The sequence below is a fragment of the Haliotis rubra genome, unplaced genomic scaffold, assembly GCF_003918875.1.
Source record: "Haliotis rubra isolate DU_JTF1 unplaced genomic scaffold, ASM391887v1 Scf229, whole genome shotgun sequence".
NCBI classification, from domain to species: Eukaryota; Metazoa; Mollusca; class Gastropoda; order Lepetellida; family Haliotidae; genus Haliotis; species Haliotis rubra.
In genome coordinates this window covers 1263063-1284206 of record NW_025766325.1, presented here as the reverse complement: position 1 = coordinate 1284206, position 21144 = coordinate 1263063, and the positions used below count along the sequence as shown (strand labels likewise).

Genomic DNA, 21144 nt, shown 5'->3' with positions numbered 1-21144 from the left:
ACCTTGCCTGCCAGCTTAGTGTTCAAGCACACTTTGTCTGCCAGCTTAGTGTTCAAGCACACTTTGTCTGCCAACTTAGTGTTCAAGCACACTTTGTCTGCCAGCTTAGTGCTCAAACTCACTTTGACTGCCAGTTTAGTGTTCAAGCACACTTTGTCTGCCAGCTTAGTGTTCAAGCACACTATGTCTGCCAACTTAGTGCTCAAAGCACACTTTGTCTGCCAGCTTAGTGTTCAAGCACACTTTGTCTGCCAACTTAGTGTTCAAACTCACTTTGTCTGCCAGCTTAGTGTTCAAGCACACTATGTCTGCCAACTTAGTGCTCAAAGCACACTTTGTCTGGCAACTTGGTGTTCAGACTCAGGTTGTCTTACAGCTTCTAAGCATGGCTTAGCACTGAAATATGAGCTATAATTGTTTTTATCATTGTCCTCTTGCAGTTCAGTACACATCCTTCCAGCGCTTCTCAGGCACATATGCCCCCATTTTGTATAGGGTCAAAACCTGTTCTGTCTTCCACAACAGCAACTCTTTCTTGCTCCTCATTATGATTCGGACCACATTTTTTTCTCTTCAAATTGGGGCCCAATGGGGGCAGCCTAGTGGTTAAAGCATTCGCTTATCATGCTGAAGACCAGGTTTGATTCCGAAAATGTTCAATTTGTGATGCCTGAACTTGGTATCTCCCAACTCATATTGCTAAAACCAGCATACAAACTAAACTCACTCACTTTTCACATTTAGAACAAGTTGGCCCTATTGATCTGGGTCTTGGTGCCCAAAGTGATGTCAGTGCACCGACCATCATAGGCCTGTGATACAGATGGGAGTAATGATGGTCGTCATGCTGAGGTTGTTTTGTGCCAGTGGTCACAGATCTGGAGAGTATGATGGATGGCACTGAAGCTGGTGTCCACATTCCTGTACAACAACCAGTGCAATATTTCCGCTATAAACTGGAGTATTGTTTTGATGTATACACATAGTCTTTTATGGATAGGTGGCCAAATAGGTGTCATTCATTGCTGTTCTTGGGGCGGTGGTTTAGCCTTGGGTTAAACCGTTGGCTTGTCACGCCGAAGACCTGGGTTCGATTCCCCATGTGGGTACAGTGTGTGAAACCCATTTCTGGTGTCCCCTGCCATTATATTGCTGTCACTTTGCTAAAAGTGGCATAAAACCATACTCACTCACTCACTGTTGTTCCCATACAGCCACTGTGCTGCAGCATGCCAAATCGTGACAGATGGCTCCACAGACACAGGTCAATACTTATGTATGCCATATGTGCAAAATGGCCAATAATGCCTGGGTCAAAGTTGGATATCCACTCATAATGCCCACATGTTCATTGACTGGTTAATAAATATACCACTTCCAGGCGGTTAGCTTTATGGCATAGTCACTCATTGCTTAATTATTTTAAATAAATTTAATATCTCGGTTCCATTATTGAAGCATGTTATTAATGAAACTGTCTGATGACATTCAAGTTGGAGGGAATGTACAAATGACAAAGTGAAAGTAGGGCGTGAAATTTCTCAACTTTGTTGGGTGGGGGAGGGAGATAGAGAGGGGTAGAGGAGGGAGGTAGTTGGTACTGGCCATGAAAATCATTTATATGTATATCATATTATTGTGAGTTTGAACAATTTTTAAGGAATGGTAATGCATACCCATCCATGTTTTAACTTTTATTAAATGATTTCTCTCTGGACCTGATTACGAATGATTAGGTTTTCCGTCTTGTTCCCTGCCTCTTTATGAATTATCGTGATGATGTTGTGGTGTGCCTGTTTTGTACAGTGTCTTGTTATTGCATATCGACATTGTTGCCACACCAGATTATGCTGAATAACATGCTTTTAGAGAGTCATGTAAATAAGCATTTATTGAAATCTATGATTAAATATGTACAATTTTCATGATTTCATGTTTTTGTTTGTTTAACCATATGAACTCGACAAAATAAGTTAGGGATATTGGTATTTTTATGATTGATATTTTATCAGTGTGTCAGTGAATAAATACATCATTATTCATAATTTCAAAACTTACATATATCCCTAACTATTTTTGTCCAGTATATTTATATCTAAAATCACTGAGATGAAGTGATTAAATTGTACTTAATTAGGGCTCCTTGCCTCTAGGCAGGAGACCTATTGTAATCGTTCGGATTATTATTATTATTATTTATTATTCCGCCGATTTTTGTACCAAACATAACTCCTAAACCAATGCTCCGAATCCCTTACAAAAAATCACACAGATGCGCACCGAGGTGTAGATATTCCCCTTAAAAATCTCTAGGCTGTTGCCCAATAGCAAAGGGGTGATAATTCAAAATTAATTCCAAAATTTCAACGTTTGACAGCAAATTTCTCAAGAACTAATTGTTCCAACACTTCCAAATTTCTTGTACAGATGCACAATCGAATTCCCAACAATTTTGCCTGGACGGGTCAAGTCGCTAAAAGTCGCTTATTTAAGTTTTCAGTTTTTGGCCATGTTTTTCAGCACTTTTCTGAGTAGTTTGCTCCCAAAATGTGCCAGCATGGTAGATGATGTCCTGGTGATTCCAGAACACTAATTGTTTTGAACGTAGATCCAAGAACAACTGAGATACAGCCTTTTAAAGAAGGAACTACTTCTTCTCCGGAACTTCTTAAAATGTACGTGACCCGGCTGTCAAAACGTGTTCTGGCTCCGTTTTGGACGATGATATCTAGCCCTCAGATACAATAGATAGATAGAAAGTAAAGCCAAGGAGATCTCATGGTTGCCTGCAACTATATTTTTGTTTGTTTTATACTGCACTCATCAGTATCCCATCTTTGACAGGATCCTGAAAGTATAGTCTATAACATACTACTGAGTGATTGATATGAACATTCATCTGGAATTGGAACCCACAATGTGATGGCTGAGTGGGTTAGATTGCTGACTTTGTGTCCTGGCGATTTGGGTGCCTAACTCTGAGAGTGGGGGTTCGAATTCTGGACGGGACTCAACCCCAAAAGTACTAAAATCTGTATGTTACTCAGAAAGTGTAATCTTAAACATAACATATTCTAAATGACATTGTGTATCGAACTCCCAATAGCTTAAACATAACATACCTTAAGTTTGACCACATTCTAAATGACATTGTGTATCGAACTCCCAATAGCTTAAACATAACATACCTTAAGTTTGACCACGTTCTAAATGACATTGTGTATCGAACTCCCAATAGCTTAAACATAACATACCTTAAGTTTGACCACGTTCTAAATGACATTGTGTATCGAACTCCCAATAGCTTAAACATAACATACCTTAAGTTTGACCACATTCTAAGTGACATTGTGTATCGAACTCCCAATAGCTTAAACATAACATACCTTAAGTTTGACCACGTTCTAAATGACATTGTGTATCGAACTCCCAATAGCTTAAACATAACATACCTTAAGTTTGACCACGTTCTAAATGACATTGTGTATCGAACTCCCAATAGCTTAAACATAACATACCTTAAGTTTGACCACATTCTAAATGACATTGTGTATCGAACTCCCAATAGCTTAAACATAACATACCTTAAGTTTGACCACATTCTAAATGACATTGTGTATCGAACTCCCAATAGCTTAAACATAACATACCTTAAGTTTGACCACGTTCTAAATGACATTGTGTATCGAACTCCCAATAGCTTAAACATAACATACCTTAAGTTTGACCACATTCTAAGTGACATTGTGTATCGAACTCCCAATAGCTTAAACATAACATACCTTAAGTTTGACCACGTTCTAAATGACATTGTGTATCGAACTCCCAATAGCTTAAACATAACATACCTTAAGTTTGACCACATTCTAAGTGACATTGTGTATCGAACTCCCAATAGCTTAAACATAACATACCTTAAGTTTGACCACGTTCTAAATGACATTGTGTATCGAACTCCCAATAGCTTAAACATAACATACCTTAAGTTTGACCACATTCTAAGTGACATTGTGTATCGAACTCCCAATAGCTTAAACATAACATACCTTAAGTTTGACCACGTTCTAAATGACATTGTGTATCGAACTCCCAATAGCTTAAACATAACATACCTTAAGTTTGACCACATTCTAAGTGACATTGTGTATCGAACTCCCAATAGCTTAAACATAACATACCTTAAGTTTGACCACGTTCTAAATGACATTGTGTATCGAACTCCCAATAGCTTAAACATAACATACCTTAAGTTTGACCACATTCTAAGTGACATTGTGTATCGAACTCCCAATAGCTTAAACATAACATACCTTAAGTTTGACCACATTCTAAGTGACATTGTGTATCGAACTCCCAATAGCTTAAACATAACATACCTTAAGTTTGACCACATTCTAAGTGACATTGTGTATCGAACTCCCAATAGCTTAAACATAACATACCTTAAGTTTGACCACGTTCTAAATGACATTGTGTATCGAACTCCCAATAGCTTAAACATAACATACCTTAAGTTTGACCACATTCTAAATGACATTGTGTATCGAACTCCCAATAGCTTAAACATAACATACCTTAAGTTTGACCACATTCTAAATGACATTGTGTATCGAACTCCCAATAGCTTAAACATAACATACCTTAAGTTTGACCACGTTCTAAATGACATTGTGTATCGAACTCCCAATAGCTTAAACATAACATACCTTAAGTTTGACCACATTCTAAATGACATTGTGTATCGAACTCCCAATAGCTTAAACATAACATACCTTAAGTTTGACCACATTCTAAATGACATTGTGTATCGAACTCCCAATAGCTTTTGAACATATACTCTTCTGAGAAACTAGGTATGCATGAAGTATATACGTCATGGGTCGTCAGGGGAGAGGTCAGCTTTGACTGTCAGACAAAACAGTTCCGGTACCTGAACCTTGACGTGCAACCATAAAAACCAATACACTGGGACCACGTGACTCCCCTGTATTTGTGCGAAAATTAATAGCTCGGAGTCGTGAGTATTGTATTTTTAATATATTTTTTTATCTTAATGAAGTGTTATCATAAGTATGGTTGGGTTTCACTATCTACATATATTGTCTCATCTTGATTGTCATCTCATTGTTGTTTGATTGTCAGTTGTTAACACCACACTCACAAATATCCCAGCAACATGGTGGCTGTCTGAAAAGGGGGATAACTCGTGGAGATCCTGGTTGGAATTGGTGTTCAGCAACCCATACTTGTGGTCAGGCTCGCTGACATGGTTGACACATATCACTGTATCCCAGTTGGATAGATCGATGCTCATGGTGTTGATCACTTGATTTTCTGGCCCAGGCACGACGATTTACTGACCGCCTTCGTGTACCTGGAATATTGCTGAGAGCGGCGTTAAACAAAAACAACAAACGTAAATGGAGTGTAATGTAGGGGGGAATTACACTGGGATGCGTCTTTCACATGGCGACCGCGGACTGTTATCAATTATGAAATGTGGGATTCGAAGCCTTGCTCATGGACAACACCATGCCTGTAGGCCACCTTTACGGGCTTTGCAGAAGAAAGGACCACTCCCATAGGTGACAGTTAGTTGGTGTTTTTTAGTAGCCAGTGCTTCGTCTGTTTCACAGTCCTTGACACGCTTTATATTCAGTTCCGCTCAGCCCTTCTTGCAATTCTAAATAATCTACGTGAATCAAGTCTAAATACCCTCAGATTCTGAATCTGCCATCTCACTGGGATTCCTTTTCAATTGAAAAGGAATTACTTGGGTCAATCAGAAATGTATATATCCAGAGACTAGCCAGTGTTTTGCTTTGGCTGCCATGATGGCCTGGTTTTATTAAATGTCAACAAGTGGGCGTTAATTGTTCCAAAGTTTAAGAACCTGTTACAATTGAGTTCATGACATTTGAAACTGGATGGTAATATTGTTTCCCAATCACTTATGAACTCCCTTTCTAAATATATATATTTTTATAACAGTGTTGCATCACGGTTTGATTTTTTCATGAAGATGCTTTCAAAACAGCATAATCATATGTTTAAGGAAAACGCCTCTTCCAACATGTCAATAATGTTTTATGAAAACATTTCCAGAACATCTGACAAAACATTCAGGAAACATTTTACAAACGTTTTTTTAAAAACATTTCTTGGAGCATACAAATTAAAACATATTTCCAGGCTATTTCGTGAAATGTAGGGGAAATTTCATAACATTTATGTTAACACTGTATCAGATAGCTGAGGGGCGGTGGGGTAGCCTTGTGGTTAAAGCGTTGGCTCGTCACGCCGAAGACCCGGGTTCTATTCCCCACATGGGTACAATGTGTGAAGCCCATTTCTGGTGTCCCCCGCTATGATATTGCTAATATTTAAGCGGCGTAAACCCATACTCACAAACTCACTCACTACCAAGGGATAGCGTTGTCCCCGTGACCGGAATCATGACCTTGTGTGTTGGGCGAGCTTGGACGCTGACTTTGTCAGCAGAGTGAGGGGGGCACGCCTCTTGACCTAGTGAGGGGGCCACGCTTCTTGACCCAGGGAACGCCTTGATACAAGTGTCTATAAGTATACAAGTAATATTAAACGTTTGACGGGAAGTAACAACATACTGAAACTCCATTCAAGTATACAGAAACAAGTACTTTTCTTGTTGAACATTTATATACTATTAAAAAGTAGGGATATTCCATTTCGGGATGATATTATTTGGGAACCAAGTTGTATGAATGGATATAAATTTCGAAAAATAGAAAAGGTTATTCCATTAACAATATGCTATGATAGTCAGAAACGACGGTGTTTTGAAATATCATAGTGCGACGGGTATCGTGTACATTCGGAACCTGTCGTATAACCTTATTTCCGAGATGGACAAATCACATATGCTAGTCTGAATGCTTCATTCGCAGGTGCTGATAATCTCAAACTCAAAGACTCGCATCACGGGAAAGGACTTTGATGAACGAGTGAATCTTCATGTATAGAGGTATCGGCAGTCACAAATCTGATTTTACTGATATGGGCACGTTGACCATTATTAATTCAGAAAACGCTACGAAAATACATAACATCGACGACAAATGACTTGAAATAAATAGTATAATTTGATTAGATTTATCTGATTTTCTATTGAAAGTACCATGATTTGGCTGGAACAAACATATGGATCTGGTAACTGGTGTACTGACTGAGTTTGGTGTTACGCCGCTGTTAGCAATATTCCAGCAACATCACGGCGGGGGGACACCAGAAATAGGCTTCACACATTGTACCCATGTGGGGATTCGAACCCGTGTCTTCGGCGTGACGAGCCAACGCTTTAACCACTAGGCTACCCCACCGCCCCGGTAACTGGTGTAAATTTTGGTGTATATTTTGGCTCGAAATGCGGACGAAAATGCTTCGTTTTCGCTGGCAGTATTATATCATTCACATGTACTGTCCTGTCGGAAGGAGTGACGCACGGGATCGGGTGGTTAGACTCGCTGACATGGTTGACACATGTCATCGTATCCCAATTGCTTAGGATTATGCTCATGCTGTGGATCACTGGATCGTCTGGTCCAGACTCGATTATTTACAGACCGCCGCCATATAGCTGGAATACTGCTGAGTGCGGCGTTACACACAAGCACATGTATAGTCCGTTTGGCTCAAAAGCGTACCCATGAATTGCGATCTAACTTGAAAACTGATAAACATATAATACTCAATGAAACGCCGATCATAATAAAAAACATCAGACCAACTCTGTGATTTTGTAGTAGAATTTATGTCCCAAAAATCAAAAAGCTGTTTAACAAACTGTCATTAAAATATTTACACAGTTCACTATGTGGTACGAGGGAGGAATTCAGAGAAAGGGTCAGCCAGGTGTGCGAGAAAGGATGGAGACGGCACAGCACAGGTAAATGAATCAATAGCTTTGTCGGCACTTGTGCATGTGCTCCGCTTACACCTGGCGGTTCCTGTTTTTGCACTCCTCCCTCGTAACAAATAGTGAAGTGTGTCAAAATTTTAATGATAGTTTGTTAAAGGTCACATTCAACGTAAAACACAACTTTGCAGATTCTGATACCGTTCGATATGGACTTACAGATACAAATCATCAAAAATGCAAATTCAACTTATAAAGTTCAAAAATAACGCGATGAAAAAACCCTGCGAAATCGGAGTTTCGGAGATTCACTAATTCACCCCAGCGCTTGGGGTGAGAAGTGGTTTCATCAGCTGTGCTGCGCTCATAGCACATGCGCAGTGAAATAGGTTCGCGCAGCTTGGAAGCGTGATGTCCGGATTATAAGGTCGTGAGCAGGAGTAGTCTAATCAAAACAATTAGTAAATAATCTACTTATTACATAAAAGAACCTTGTTAGGATCTAGATCTACTCAGCTACGTGTCAACCAGTGAGGCGTTCGACATTTCAAGACGGAAAACCTTCGCTGGCGGTGATTACTCGTTGAAGGCTTTGATGTGAGCTATTTTTCTAATGTTTTGCTGATATTTCACAGGCGCGAGCTTTTTATATGTTATGACAGTAGATTACCGATTTAACTGTTTATGTAATTTCATTTGTCTATTTCACCACACGTTCTTACCGAGTCACTTTCTCAGTTCGATACTTAAAAGCAATGTCATTATTTAGCGTTGACAGAATTTCTAACTGTGATATAGATATGTCGTTCTCACAGAGAAAACTCAATGTCTGTTTTATTGACACCTTTGTGTCTGCCTGTCTGTCTGCTAATGACAATATTCAATACACAACTTTGATCACTGACCACATGCATTTTGAACTTAACACCTGTCAGGCTATACACCATAAACAAAACGCATTGATTTATGGCCCGAGTTCGGTCTCTGTCACATTATGTAATTACACAGACAGGCAGGTGTGATACTTATACACATGACATGTTATGATGTCTGTTGATTGCAAAATGTTATACACAAAAAGTGAGCATGTATTTACAAAACCCAACATCTCTATACACACACAGACAATGAGCCGAGAGGGCATCGGCAAATGAACCAGCCGTTACACTTGAGTGCACACCCGCCCGCTCTGACTGGGTTCGGTATCCCGGGTGCTTCGTTTCGAGGGAAGTACAAGTACAAAATATTGCCCTTTTGATTTGCGATTGTACGCTTATAATTTTGTTTATATGTTTCTACATAATCAGCAATGTATATTATATGTCATGAATAAGTGATAATTGTGTTTTAATTCAGTTTGATTTTGGGGTTGCATGTGACCTTTAAACAACTTTTTTATTTTCAGGACATAAATTCTGCAAAAAAACTCAGAGTTGGTCTGATGTTTTGATTATGATCAGTGTTTCATTCAGTATTATATATTAAGTAGTTTTTTAGTTAGATTGCAATTCATCGGTCCGCTTTTGAGCCAAACGGACTATAGCGTCTGAGCAATCCTTACATTCAACCACCACTCCTGCCACACGTAGAAATATGTTCTGATAAATATTCATCGAAATGTCTGTCTCACAACTGTACGAATTGCCGTAGACCGAAAGGAGATTCTCAAAACATCATGTTAACAAAATATATAATTCTGCATTTTTTTGCAATGTTTGTACAGGGTGTAGTGATTTATTATGGCTACAGTCAGTTTAGAACCAGTTAGTGCAGAGACACCAGAAGCTATACCCTATCAATCTACTACACAAATCAGACCATTTCTTTTGGCTACAACAAAGGACTACAGTGGATCCTGTTTAATACGAACGACAAGATTCCCAGGATGTCGGACTGATTAACTACGATTCCGAGTTAAAGAATCGTGCACGGAATGTATCCCCATGTTTATATAATAATGTCCGTGACAAGATCAACCGGAAGTCTTGGAAGGTATTTCACAAAATTTCAACATGTCCAGTGATCAATGTTTTAATTATTTTTGTTAAAAAACATATTTTGTGTCTGCATAATCGAGCACATAAGAAACCAAAGCAGTATCCACCGTTACATTTATTGATCAACTGACAATCCACGCTTATCTGAAACCTGCATCTAACAGGCTCAGCTGAATTCCTTCCCATGCGGTTGCTATTCCTTCCGGTCCTCCAGGAAGTGGAAGGGAGCTTTTATTGATGCCCATATTTCTGTCTCGAAGCTGTTGCAGAGTCTGTAGTTGCTGCCGTAGAATGTCCCTCTGCTTCTGTAGTCGTGTATGCTGTTCCCTCAGCTGATGTTGGTGCTCAATAATTTTCTGCCGTTGATGAAGGCGGTTGAGGACACTCAGCTGTTCGTTAATTTGATCGTTGATTTGCTGTTTTCTCATCTCTGCTGTGTTGGTGGCAGGTGCGGCTGTAGACGCGTTGTCATTTAAGGTGGTTGTTGGGGTTGAAGAAGGAACACTGGTTGTTGGTTCTACTTTTGAAGACAGTGTCTTCTGTACAGTTTTATCTGTTTTCAGAATGTTACCCTCCGTGACATCACTGTGGACAGAGTAGAGAGCTGTGAGCTCTACGTTTGGTAATTCTGGAAGAGGAACACTATAAGACGATTTACTCTTTTCTAACAATTCGCTCAGTTTATTTCTTTTAGCCCCAGGATCGCCTGTGATAATAGCAGCTGGGATGTCTTTGAGTATGAAGTCTGATGAATTTGCTTGAGTTCTAGTGACAGTGTCCGGTTTGGTAAGTGCTGGTGGAACGATTGTTGTCATGTGAGACGTTGCTGCCACCGCTGGCGTTGTGGTGGATGGTGTTGATGTGACCACTGGTGTCATTGTGGATGTAGACTCCCTTAATATTTCTTTCACAGGAATATCTTTTTGCAGATTATATCCTGTATGCATATGTATTGAACTTCTATTTGCCTTACCCAGTAAGGGGTCGTCCCTCAGTGGGACACCTGTAGTACCAGTTTTCATATCTTTCTTCAGAGGCATTGGTGGTTTGAATCCAAGTTGGTTTCTTTGTGCCTGGGGCACCGATACCGTGGTACCATTAACAGCAACTCGTGAAGGTTTTACTTCATTCACAGGTTTGTCTGTGGCTGGTGGGTCTCTGTTTTGTCTTACACTGCCCTGGAAACGATTTAGCTCCTTCTGAAGACTGTTCATGACGTGGTGCAGCATCTGGGTATGTCGAACAACAGCCTGCTGATGGTTCTGCACGTTGCCCTGGGACGTCGATTTGTTGGAAGCATTGGATGCACTAGGAATCGGAACTGAACTGTCTGGAATGTCAGCACTACTTTTGATGAATGTTATTCCTGGTATTCTATGTCCTCGTTTTGACAACGGAGGCGATTGCTCATTTCGTGAAGGTCGAGCGTTAGGGGATGAAATATGACCGTTGAACGAATCCACTATTCTTTGATCATAGTTAACTAACTTTACATGGATTTCTGACAAAGGCTGCTTATGTTGTCTGTTGTTATCCCTAGGTGCAGAGATCCACAAAGGTCGGGGAGCAAAATTGATCATCCTGATGAACATTTCTGAAATTGGGCGTTGCCCCTGACCAGTCCCTAAGCGTGATACAGGTATAGACACTGTTAGAGTAGGTGTCTGTGTTGTAACTTGCATCATTTGGTCGACTCTGTGCGGGATGAGAAAAACTCGGACTATCTTTTGAAGTTCTGCCATTGTCATGTTCGTATCAGGCGTAATGGTAGACAATGACTGATTTTCCCTGGATGTGGCGTTGGTGGAGCTTGAGGTAACACCTGTCATGGCTGCAGTGCTGACAACTGTTGTAGTTTGTTGCCCTGGAATTGCACGTGTGGGTGGTGTGGGCATCATGTTTTGTCCTGATTGAAAGATCGATGAACCGTCCGCAGGTTGCAACTGGCTTTCTGGTATAAGTTGCTGGGTGTTTGGTTGAGCATGCCCCTTGGTGGAGGTGCTTGTGGTGCTGGACCATTGTGGTCCGGTACTGTACCCAGAACCTGCTGGTGGTATTGTTGCATACCCAGCTTGGACATTCCACGTCTGTGTCGGGTACATCTGCCGCTGTCTGTAGTACTGCCGAGCCTTCATCTGCATTTGGTAGATCCAGTTTGCCCGGGCTGTTGGATCCATTGCCTGAAGCTGTGGGTAGGCAGATGGGCGGATCATTCCCCATGGAATAAGATGCTGATTGGGAATCACACGCTGTTGTGAAATCTGCGTTTGGTCGAATTGGTTCACTGATGAATTTTGTTGGGGCTGCTGATTTTGGTTGTTTGCAAGCATGGTCTGAAATGTTCTTGGATCCGACTGCTGCACAAACACCGGTTGATTACTGTTTGGATTGGTATGCATGTGTTGCTGGTTTACTTGTTGGTCTTGTAAACTGGCCTGCCAGTTCTGCTGGGGGAATGCCACAGATTGAACGTTACCCACAGATGCTTTCCCCCCGCTCTGGTGCCAACCATTATTGTCTGTAACGGATGTTTGCTGGTCAGCCGTTGGGAGTTCTCCTGTCCACTGACCTGGAACAGTCCGAGGAGTTGGAACTTCTTGGCCTGGTACAGAACTTGCAGCGTTTCCAGAGAATATGCCTACACCAGGATCAGCTTGAATGTCAGGTACCCTGGATGCAGGAGAACCAACTTCTGCCCTCGACGAAGTATTATCGCCTGATCTCTGATTTGACTGCAACTCACCTTGCCACTGGGGTGAATATACAGATGGTGCTTCTAGCTTTCCAGCCTGCTGTCCTGATCCTACCTGACTGTTTACATCCAATTGTTGGCTGGCAGTGACATCTAGAACGTTCTGCGACTGTGGGACTGCACTTCCTTGTTGATGAGAAATGCTACCTGGATTCTGGGAGTCCACGATGCCAGGATCGCTCATCAGCCCTGGCTGGGTTTGAAGTACACCTCCAGGTTGATCAGGACCATTCAGGATTCCTGCGTGGCTTTTATGATCAAAGGGCCCTGGCTGGCTCTGGGCATTCCTCATTTCGGTGTGGGTTTGATGGTGATTCGTAGCTTCTGGAGTGTTCATTAGCTCAGCCTGCTGGTAGTCCATGGGTCCCTGCTGGACATTCATAGTCCCAGCTTGAGTTTGGGGATCTAGGACGCCAATGTTTTGAAGGATGCCATACTGATATCCCCACGCTGGCGCCTGGGTGGCATATACGCCAAAGTCGCCGTAAAAGGCTGGGTAGGCGCCAAACCAGTCTTGTGCCCGTGTCTCTGTGGACAAAACAAATCAGTTTGGTAAATGACTTGAACTAAACAGGTAAGGAGATAAAGGTCATCACTGCAATGAGGCCACTTCTTTAACAGTAGCACTATGTAGCAAGCAGTTCATAGACTCATGATTAGATTGGTATGGTATAGGAAGACCAAAGTTCCCACGACCAGCGGTTCCAGGCATAATTAACGTAAGTAATTCTGAACAAAATATTTCATCTAGGTCAAATAAGGATATGAAGCATTATAACGGTTCGTGCATATAGCTTAAATAATACATGTTAAAACACAAGAAATCAGTTACTATGGCAAAGATGCATACGCCTATGTTAACTGTGCCGTACAGCTACACGTCTTACTTCCATATGGGCAACATGAAGCGTTGTCTCGTCTCGACGATCCGAGTTCGAGTTTCAATGTTTTTAGAATCGGGCGTTCGCTGTCATATGACGGCCACATTACTAAATACGTCGCCACACCCTACCCACTCACCCAGTCGCCACACCCTACCCACTCACCCAGTCGCCACACCCTACCCACTCACCCAGTCACCACACCCTACCCACTCACCCAGTCGTCACACCCTACCCACTCACCCAGTCGCCACACCCTACCCACTCACCCAGTCGCCACACCTACCCACTCACCCAGTCGCCACACCCCACTCCCACTCACCCAGTCGCCACACCCTACCCACTCACCAAGTCGTCACACCCTACCCACTCACCCAGTCGCCACACCCTACCCACTCACCCAGTCGCCACACCCTACCCACTCACCCAGTCGCCACACCCCACCCACTCACCCAGTCGCCACACCCTACCCACTCACCCAGTCGCCACACCCTACCCACTCACCCAGTCGTCTCAACCTACCCACTCACCCAGTCGTCACATCTTACCATCTGCTAACCAGCACAAAATCAGGAAGATCAGAACCAACGATGGCCGCGAGTGACTTCCGGGATTCATCTGAAACATGGCGGGAATATATTTTAGAAACAGATAATAGTGTGATAAACAAAGACTTATTTCAAAAGAACGCTACCTCGTACTCACTGTGTAGGAGATAAGTATTATTCATTCAAACACCTGTATATTTAATATTTTTGGTGTTTTCATATTTTTTCTTCGACCTTTTTAGATCAATGTTCATGAGCTCAATCACTCGACTTTTTGTCCGGATTCGATTGTTTACATATTCTTGAGAGTCATATTGTTGGAACATTACTGTGTGTAGCGTTAAACAGCCAGCAAACAAACACAAATTTTGATGCAAAGTTATAACCATAGATTCTGTATTCCCAAACAAACCTATTCGTTCTGAACAACTATCTATATTATCGCAACTAGTATTTATATGCATTGTATCATGTATAGTTCGAATTCCAATTATTTCATTAATCTAGGTAAATTTGTCTCCATTCTTGTGGCAGGTTGAATGCAATTGGATTGTTTGTTGCCTGTAAATGTGTTACGGGACAGTGTTTAACATTATGAACCAACTAATTTAACTGTTATTCAATGTACAGTCATTGGACATAAGTATTCGTCACTGTGCATAATTTCCATAGACTTACGTGTTAATTTGCTACAGCTAGAAAACTTGTCATGAATTTATTTTTCGTTTGATCTTGTTCAGATTTTGCACGTGTGTCATGAATCATTTCAGCTGCGCAGACATAAATTCCGTTTTATTTTCTATTTAGTATTTCAAGAATGACCACACTTTGATTGATGAGTGTCATGGTTAAGACAACTTTTAACATGGCGGCCTCCGGGGAAAGAATACACAATGTTGTATAGATGTTGCTCATGTAACTACAATGCGGAAAATACTTGACGGAACATTACATGGAAATTATGTATCTGTGACCAAGATAATTTCCTAACAACCTGCAAAATTTGACAACCGAATAACGAATACTGTATCAATGAAAAATATTGCAGCTACACTAAAATAACATGCAAGTCTATGAGAATTTTGCCGACCGACGAATACTTATGTCCCATGACAGTACCTGTAGATTCACTATCGGAAAGGGGGCGGTGGGGTAGCCTAGTGGTTAAGGCGTTCGTTCGTCACGCCGAGGACCCGGGTTCCATTCCCCACATGGGTGCAATATCTGAAGCCCATTTCTGGTGTCCCCCGCCGTGATATTGCTAGAATATTACCAAAAGCGGCGTAAAACCATACTCATTCACTCACTTACACCTTCATCAGGTGGTTAGGATATACTCCGAAACGTCAAGTTTTCAAAATCAAGAAGCTGAAATTCATAAATGTTCGCCGTTAATACCCTGAAATAGCGGAATGTTATATAAAAGTTTCCACAACAATGAGAGGAAGGCAGGCCGATGTTCCGGTTCACTCACTCACTACCGGAAAGTGGTCTGCTGTCCTGTGTTCTAACAAACAGAATATTTTAGAATTTTCTAGCAACTTTGTTTTGTGTATGTAAGGGGAGGTAGCTATTGTCGTTTAAAATAACATCTCAGTTAACCAAAAGAAGAGCGTTGTGTGTGATGATGATACCCACCCCAGCCATAGTTCAAAGAACTGGAATAGTGTTGCTGAGAGGTATATACTACCATCATTGTCTTTATTACAACAGTCACTGCTCTTGTATTGTGCCTCTGAATCTGTACTGCCGTAGTGAGTGGGTGAGAGAATGAGTGAGTTTAGTTTTACGCCGCACTCAGCAATATTCCAGCTATATGGAGGCGGTCTGTAAATAATCGAGTCTGGACCAGACAATCCAGTGATCAACAGCATGAGCATCGATCTGCGCAATTTGGAACTGACAGGGAATTGAGCCTGAAGACGCGATCCCGTTAGTGGCCTTTTACGACAAGCTTAGTCGCCATTTGTTGCAAGCATGGGTTGCTGAAGACCTATTCTACCCCGGATTTTCACGGGTCTACTGCCGTAGTGATACCCATGTAGTGTATGTATTGGTTGTGAACTTAATTCATTTTTTTGTGTTTTTTTGTTGGTTTCACAACCCAGTTCTCTTACAAATCAACTCGTAACATAAGAATATTAGCAGGAATTTCCAGGAAATAAAGTTATGTAAAATTTAGAGTGATCTGTGTGGAGTAATATTCAAAATTAGAGTATATAACCTAAATGTTGAATAATTAATAAAACGTCCATGATACCCCAAACGGAGATGGTATCATTGAAACCTGAATACCTTCAGCTTTCATTTGATATAATACATGTTATAAAAAAAAAGATTTTTAGTTTGAAGCCTTCCATGGACCGTTATAATAAGGTCGAAAAATGACACTTGACGCGATCCGCAGAAAACGGTAAATAAATGAATATGATAAAAACAGGTGGTGCATCCCTATAGTTACAATGTTAACAGTCGACTTCATCTTCAAGACATGCAGGGCTTCAGAAAGAAGTAGGTACTGTTGGGATGTGGTGGGGTGCTCGGTGGATCTAAGTATGCCATGGACAATACAGGCTACTTGGTTCATATTAAGCACAAAATGTTAATTGCCTAACTATTCCAGTAATATAGATTTAATCACCAGTCCAAGGAACAGCTCAGCACAGGATAGCACAGCACAGCACAACAAAGGATAACGCATAACAACACAACACAGCAAAGGACAGCACGACACAGCACAGGATAGCACAGAAAAGCACAGGATAGCACAGCACAGGATGGCACAGAAAAGCACAGGATAGCACAACACAGCACAGGATAGCACAGCACAGCACAACAAAGGATAACGCATAACAACACAGCACAGCAAAGGACAACACAGCACAGCAAAGGACAGCACAACACAGCAGTAATGTAAAAAGCACTGTAAAGATGTCAGTGGTCCTGACACATTCCTACAATTCATATTATCTCTATTTAAAACTCCCACACCTATAATTAACTCAACCCCAGTTGCATAGCTTCTTGAAATGAATAACTCGGTTTTTATATGTATGTTCAAGTACTTAAACCAATGACATTGAAGACCTGTGTAAGTTATGGATACAGAGTCTCTATTCATATATGCGGGGTCACTGGATTAAATAATATATTTAAGCTTTACAGAAAGCGCCTCACTGCGCTTGGCAATTGTGCATGCGCCAATATCAGATGATAAAATGAGATGCGTGGGTGATTTCAAACCACACAATCATGTATATGTATGTAACATAACTTAGTAAAACTTACAAAATAAAATTCAAAAGTACATGTACAGTAAACTACGTTTATATTGAACACGCTTATAACGAACTGACGGATATAACGAACTGACGGATATAACGAACGGTTCCTTCGTGTCCCATATTTTCGACCATACTTCAATGTGTGAAGTACCCGTGAAGATCCTGGTTAGAAAAGCCCATGCTTGTCGTAAAAGGCGACTAACGGGATCAGGTGGTCAGGCTCGCTGACTTGGTTGGCACATGTCATCGTGTCTCAATTGCATAGATCGATGCTCATGATGTTGAATTAGAAATTCGCTAAGTTAAACTGAACGACATTTGTCATAAACATGCGCAATAAACCTGAAGCAAATTCCATCACATGCAAGTTAAAATTGCTTCTTGACCTAGGGGGGAGAGAGGAGGGGGGCGCTAATCGATTGTGTACATTTCAAAATTAAAAACAATTGCTTTGAAATTATGGGATGGGGGGATGTTTGTACGTGACATGCAGGATGGAGAGTGTCACGTATTTTGTAAATAAATGGTGTGTGTGTGTGTGTGTGTGTGTGTGTGTGTGTGTGTGTGTGTGTGTGTGTGTGTGTGTGTGTGTGTGTGTGTGTGTGTGTGTGTGTGATCCACATACTTCTCGGTAAACATCATCATCATCCCCTTAAGCCATAAATTTTGTACGGTCCCTAATGATTTCCTGTGACGGTGTCGCGAGATATCTGCCACTGTCAAGTTTTATGGTAATAACAGATGGACGAGGAGATGTTGCTGAACTCACAACACTACGGTGTCATTATGTAGCGGCCATTTCCGTGTCCTGTCCTGGAATTCGAACCACGGACCTTCTAATCTGAAATCGGACGCCTTCTCCACTGGGCAAAGAGGTTAACCCCGTCAGCAAGCTTGAAACTTATCTTGTCATCTGTGGGATGACTCCACGCCCTGCTACATACTCCCCCGTCAACAGAAGGCACGTCCCGAGCAGCACTGCGGGATATTGAGACTTATTTTGCTCAAATATAATATGAACTTGCTCAGGCCTACGTTGGGCCCAATGTAGCCATTAAAATTATGGGCCATAACATTTCAATGTCCCGTCATGGTATTCGAACCACGGACTTTCTGATCTGAAGTTGGAGGCCTTGTCCACATGACCAAATAGGTTAATTAACCCCGTCAGCAAGCTGACAAGGTAAGGATGTCATCTGTGGTAAGACTCCACGCCCTGCTACACTTGGAACTTCTATAATTACTAGAGCCTTGTTATCGTGAATATGCTGAAGATTTCTCCATACAGTATTCCTGCTTGAGTAGAATATTTCATATGGGAGATATGTATTAAATCAAGTTTTCTATCTACTCATTGCGTATATTTTAACCTTGTATTCTGATGATAAGAATATGGATATGGGAAATATATATTGAAGCACCATGTCCACAAGTTCTTAATTATCAGCGTGTTCATTCTTCTCATTACAATCACGTTTACCCTGTATCCAGACATTGTCTTCCATATCGTACTACAAATATACGTTTTAATCTCATTGACAAACACAGACATGGAAACTTACTTTACGATGACGTTATCCAAGGCGCATGGGCGGAGTCTTAACATCACGTGACTTCCGCAATCCCCAGTCACGCTGTGTTTTCGCTGGTGAACACTCCAGTTTCACAAGAATGCAGGACACCAAACAGATTCCACAGTTTTAAGACTAAAACAAAGAATTCGTACAGATTAATTGTGTTATAGTTCAGCATTTATCAAGTTCGGGTCACTCAGTCGTGTCGGTGAACAAATCCGTACCGGGCGTGCCCATTAAGATGTCATCAGCTGATGTGTCATAATGAGAAATGGCAAGAAGAGTTGTTAAAATTCTGTAGGAGGTGAACTCGCCGTATCTGGGCCATCACTCTCGTACACTACTTCTTGGTGTACATTTTCTCAAGGCTGATGCACTGATTAGGTAGTAAACGTTATATAAACAGACACTTTCAACTTTGAAAACTGACGGAAAAGAAATTCGTTATAGAAGTGACCCTTTGTGTAAATACCTAGGTCTGAGAGACTGTTTGAATACTGTTGCATGAAAATAACATCTTGTGTAGGTTTCTTTGTTGTGTAACTACGCTTTTAGCAATATTCCATCTATATAACGGCTGTCTGTAAATAATCGAGTCTGGACCAGATATTCCAGTGATCAGCATCAAGAGCATCGATCTACACAACTGCAATAGGATGGCATGTGTCAACCAAGTCAGCGAGCCTGTCGCCTCTTACGACAAACATGGGTTCTTGAAGACCGAGACTAACTCAAATCTTTACAGGTAAATAAAACAATGAGAGCTGCTGCGTTTCAAATGGTCAAAGAATTCTGGAAACATTCTAAATACAAAACTAGCAACTTAATTGCTGTGTACCCAGCTTGATTTGACCTTACAAATGATTTTGACCGCATCGATTTTTAACGGAAATTTCTTGTTGTTTTTAATCAACTGTTTATTCGGGTTTTCCCCTCGAAGTTTGAATCTTTTCTGTTACACTGATTAAATTTCGTAACATTATGCTTTTGTTATCTCAAGTTTATTTCAAAGTTCGTTACATTAGTTTTGCCGTTATTTCAAATATGTTCTCGTTGCATACAGTGAGTGAGTGTGTGTAGTTAAACACCACACTCAGCAATATTCCAGCTGTATGGCGGCGGTCTGTAAATAATCGAGTCTGGACCAGACAATCCAGTGATCAACAGCATGAGCATCGATCTGTGCAATTGGGAACCGATGACATGTGTCAACCAAGTCAGCGAGCCTGACCACCCGATCCCGTTAGTCGCCTCTTACGACAAGCATGGGTTACTGAAGATCAATATTCTAACCCGGATCTTCACAGGTCTCGTTACATAGATATTTCGATATAAATAAGCACAGATGCTTATTCATGCCGAAGCTAAGTTATTTCCGCTTGCGATGAACCGGAACATCGGCCCTGCCTTCCTCTCATTGTTGTGGAAACTTTCAAATAACATTCCGCTAGTTCAGGGTATTAATACAACATTAAAGGCGAGAATTTATGAATGTCAGCTTCGTTATTTTGAAAACTTGACGTTTCGGAGTATATCGTAACCACCTGATGAAGGAGTAAGTGAGTGAGTGAGTATGGTTTAACCAGTGTATGAAATAAGCCCAAAACCCAGCCAGACATCTGGGCTGGTAACTTCAAAATACTTACCAGCCCAGAAGAGATTTAACCAGTCAGTGCCAGTGGGCATGTTATCGGATATTTTTTTTCACCCGCCCATCGGGCTGGCTAGCTGTAAAATTAGGCCGTCCGGCAGAAATCTAGTCCGTCTCGGGCGGTCGGACGGGCCTTATTTCCTACACTGGTTTAACGCCGCTTTTAGCAATATTCCAGCAATATCACGGCGGGGGACACCAGAAATGGGCTTCACACATTGTACCCATGTGGGGAATCGAACCCGGGTCATCAGGGTGACGAGCGAACGCTTTAACCATTAGGCTACCCCACTTTCCCTGAAGGAGTAATAAAAATGTACTTCTCAAAACTATCAACTTCTTAGAAATGCAACAACATTGTTTACAGCCTGCGTTCAAACACGATGTCTGCATTTCAGGGTTGAAATAGGAAACACTATATCGAAACGACTAACAATATGCTGCTACGAAAGCCTAATAGCAGTGTATGAAATAAGTCCCGTCCGACCGCCCGAGACGGTCTAGATTTCAGACAGACGGTCAAAATTTAAAGCTAGCCAGCCCGATGGCCTGGTAAATTCTTT

At 41.4% G+C, this 21144-nt stretch overlaps 1 protein-coding gene across 1 annotated transcript; it reads right to left on the bottom strand.

Moving 5' to 3' along the window:
- Window positions 1–9912: 9912 nt before the first annotated feature.
- Window positions 9913–19150, bottom strand: LOC124277881. The gene is made up of 3 exons (XM_046713609.1): window positions 18919–19150; window positions 14073–14142; window positions 9913–13171 (listed from the first exon to the last, which is right to left on the bottom strand). The coding sequence occupies exons 2-3, from the start codon at window positions 14140–14142 to the stop codon at window positions 10032–10034; spliced, it is 3210 nt and encodes a 1069-aa protein (XP_046569565.1). The 5' UTR covers window positions 18919–19150; the 3' UTR covers window positions 9913–10031.
- Between the last annotated feature and the right edge of the window lie 1994 nt (window positions 19151–21144).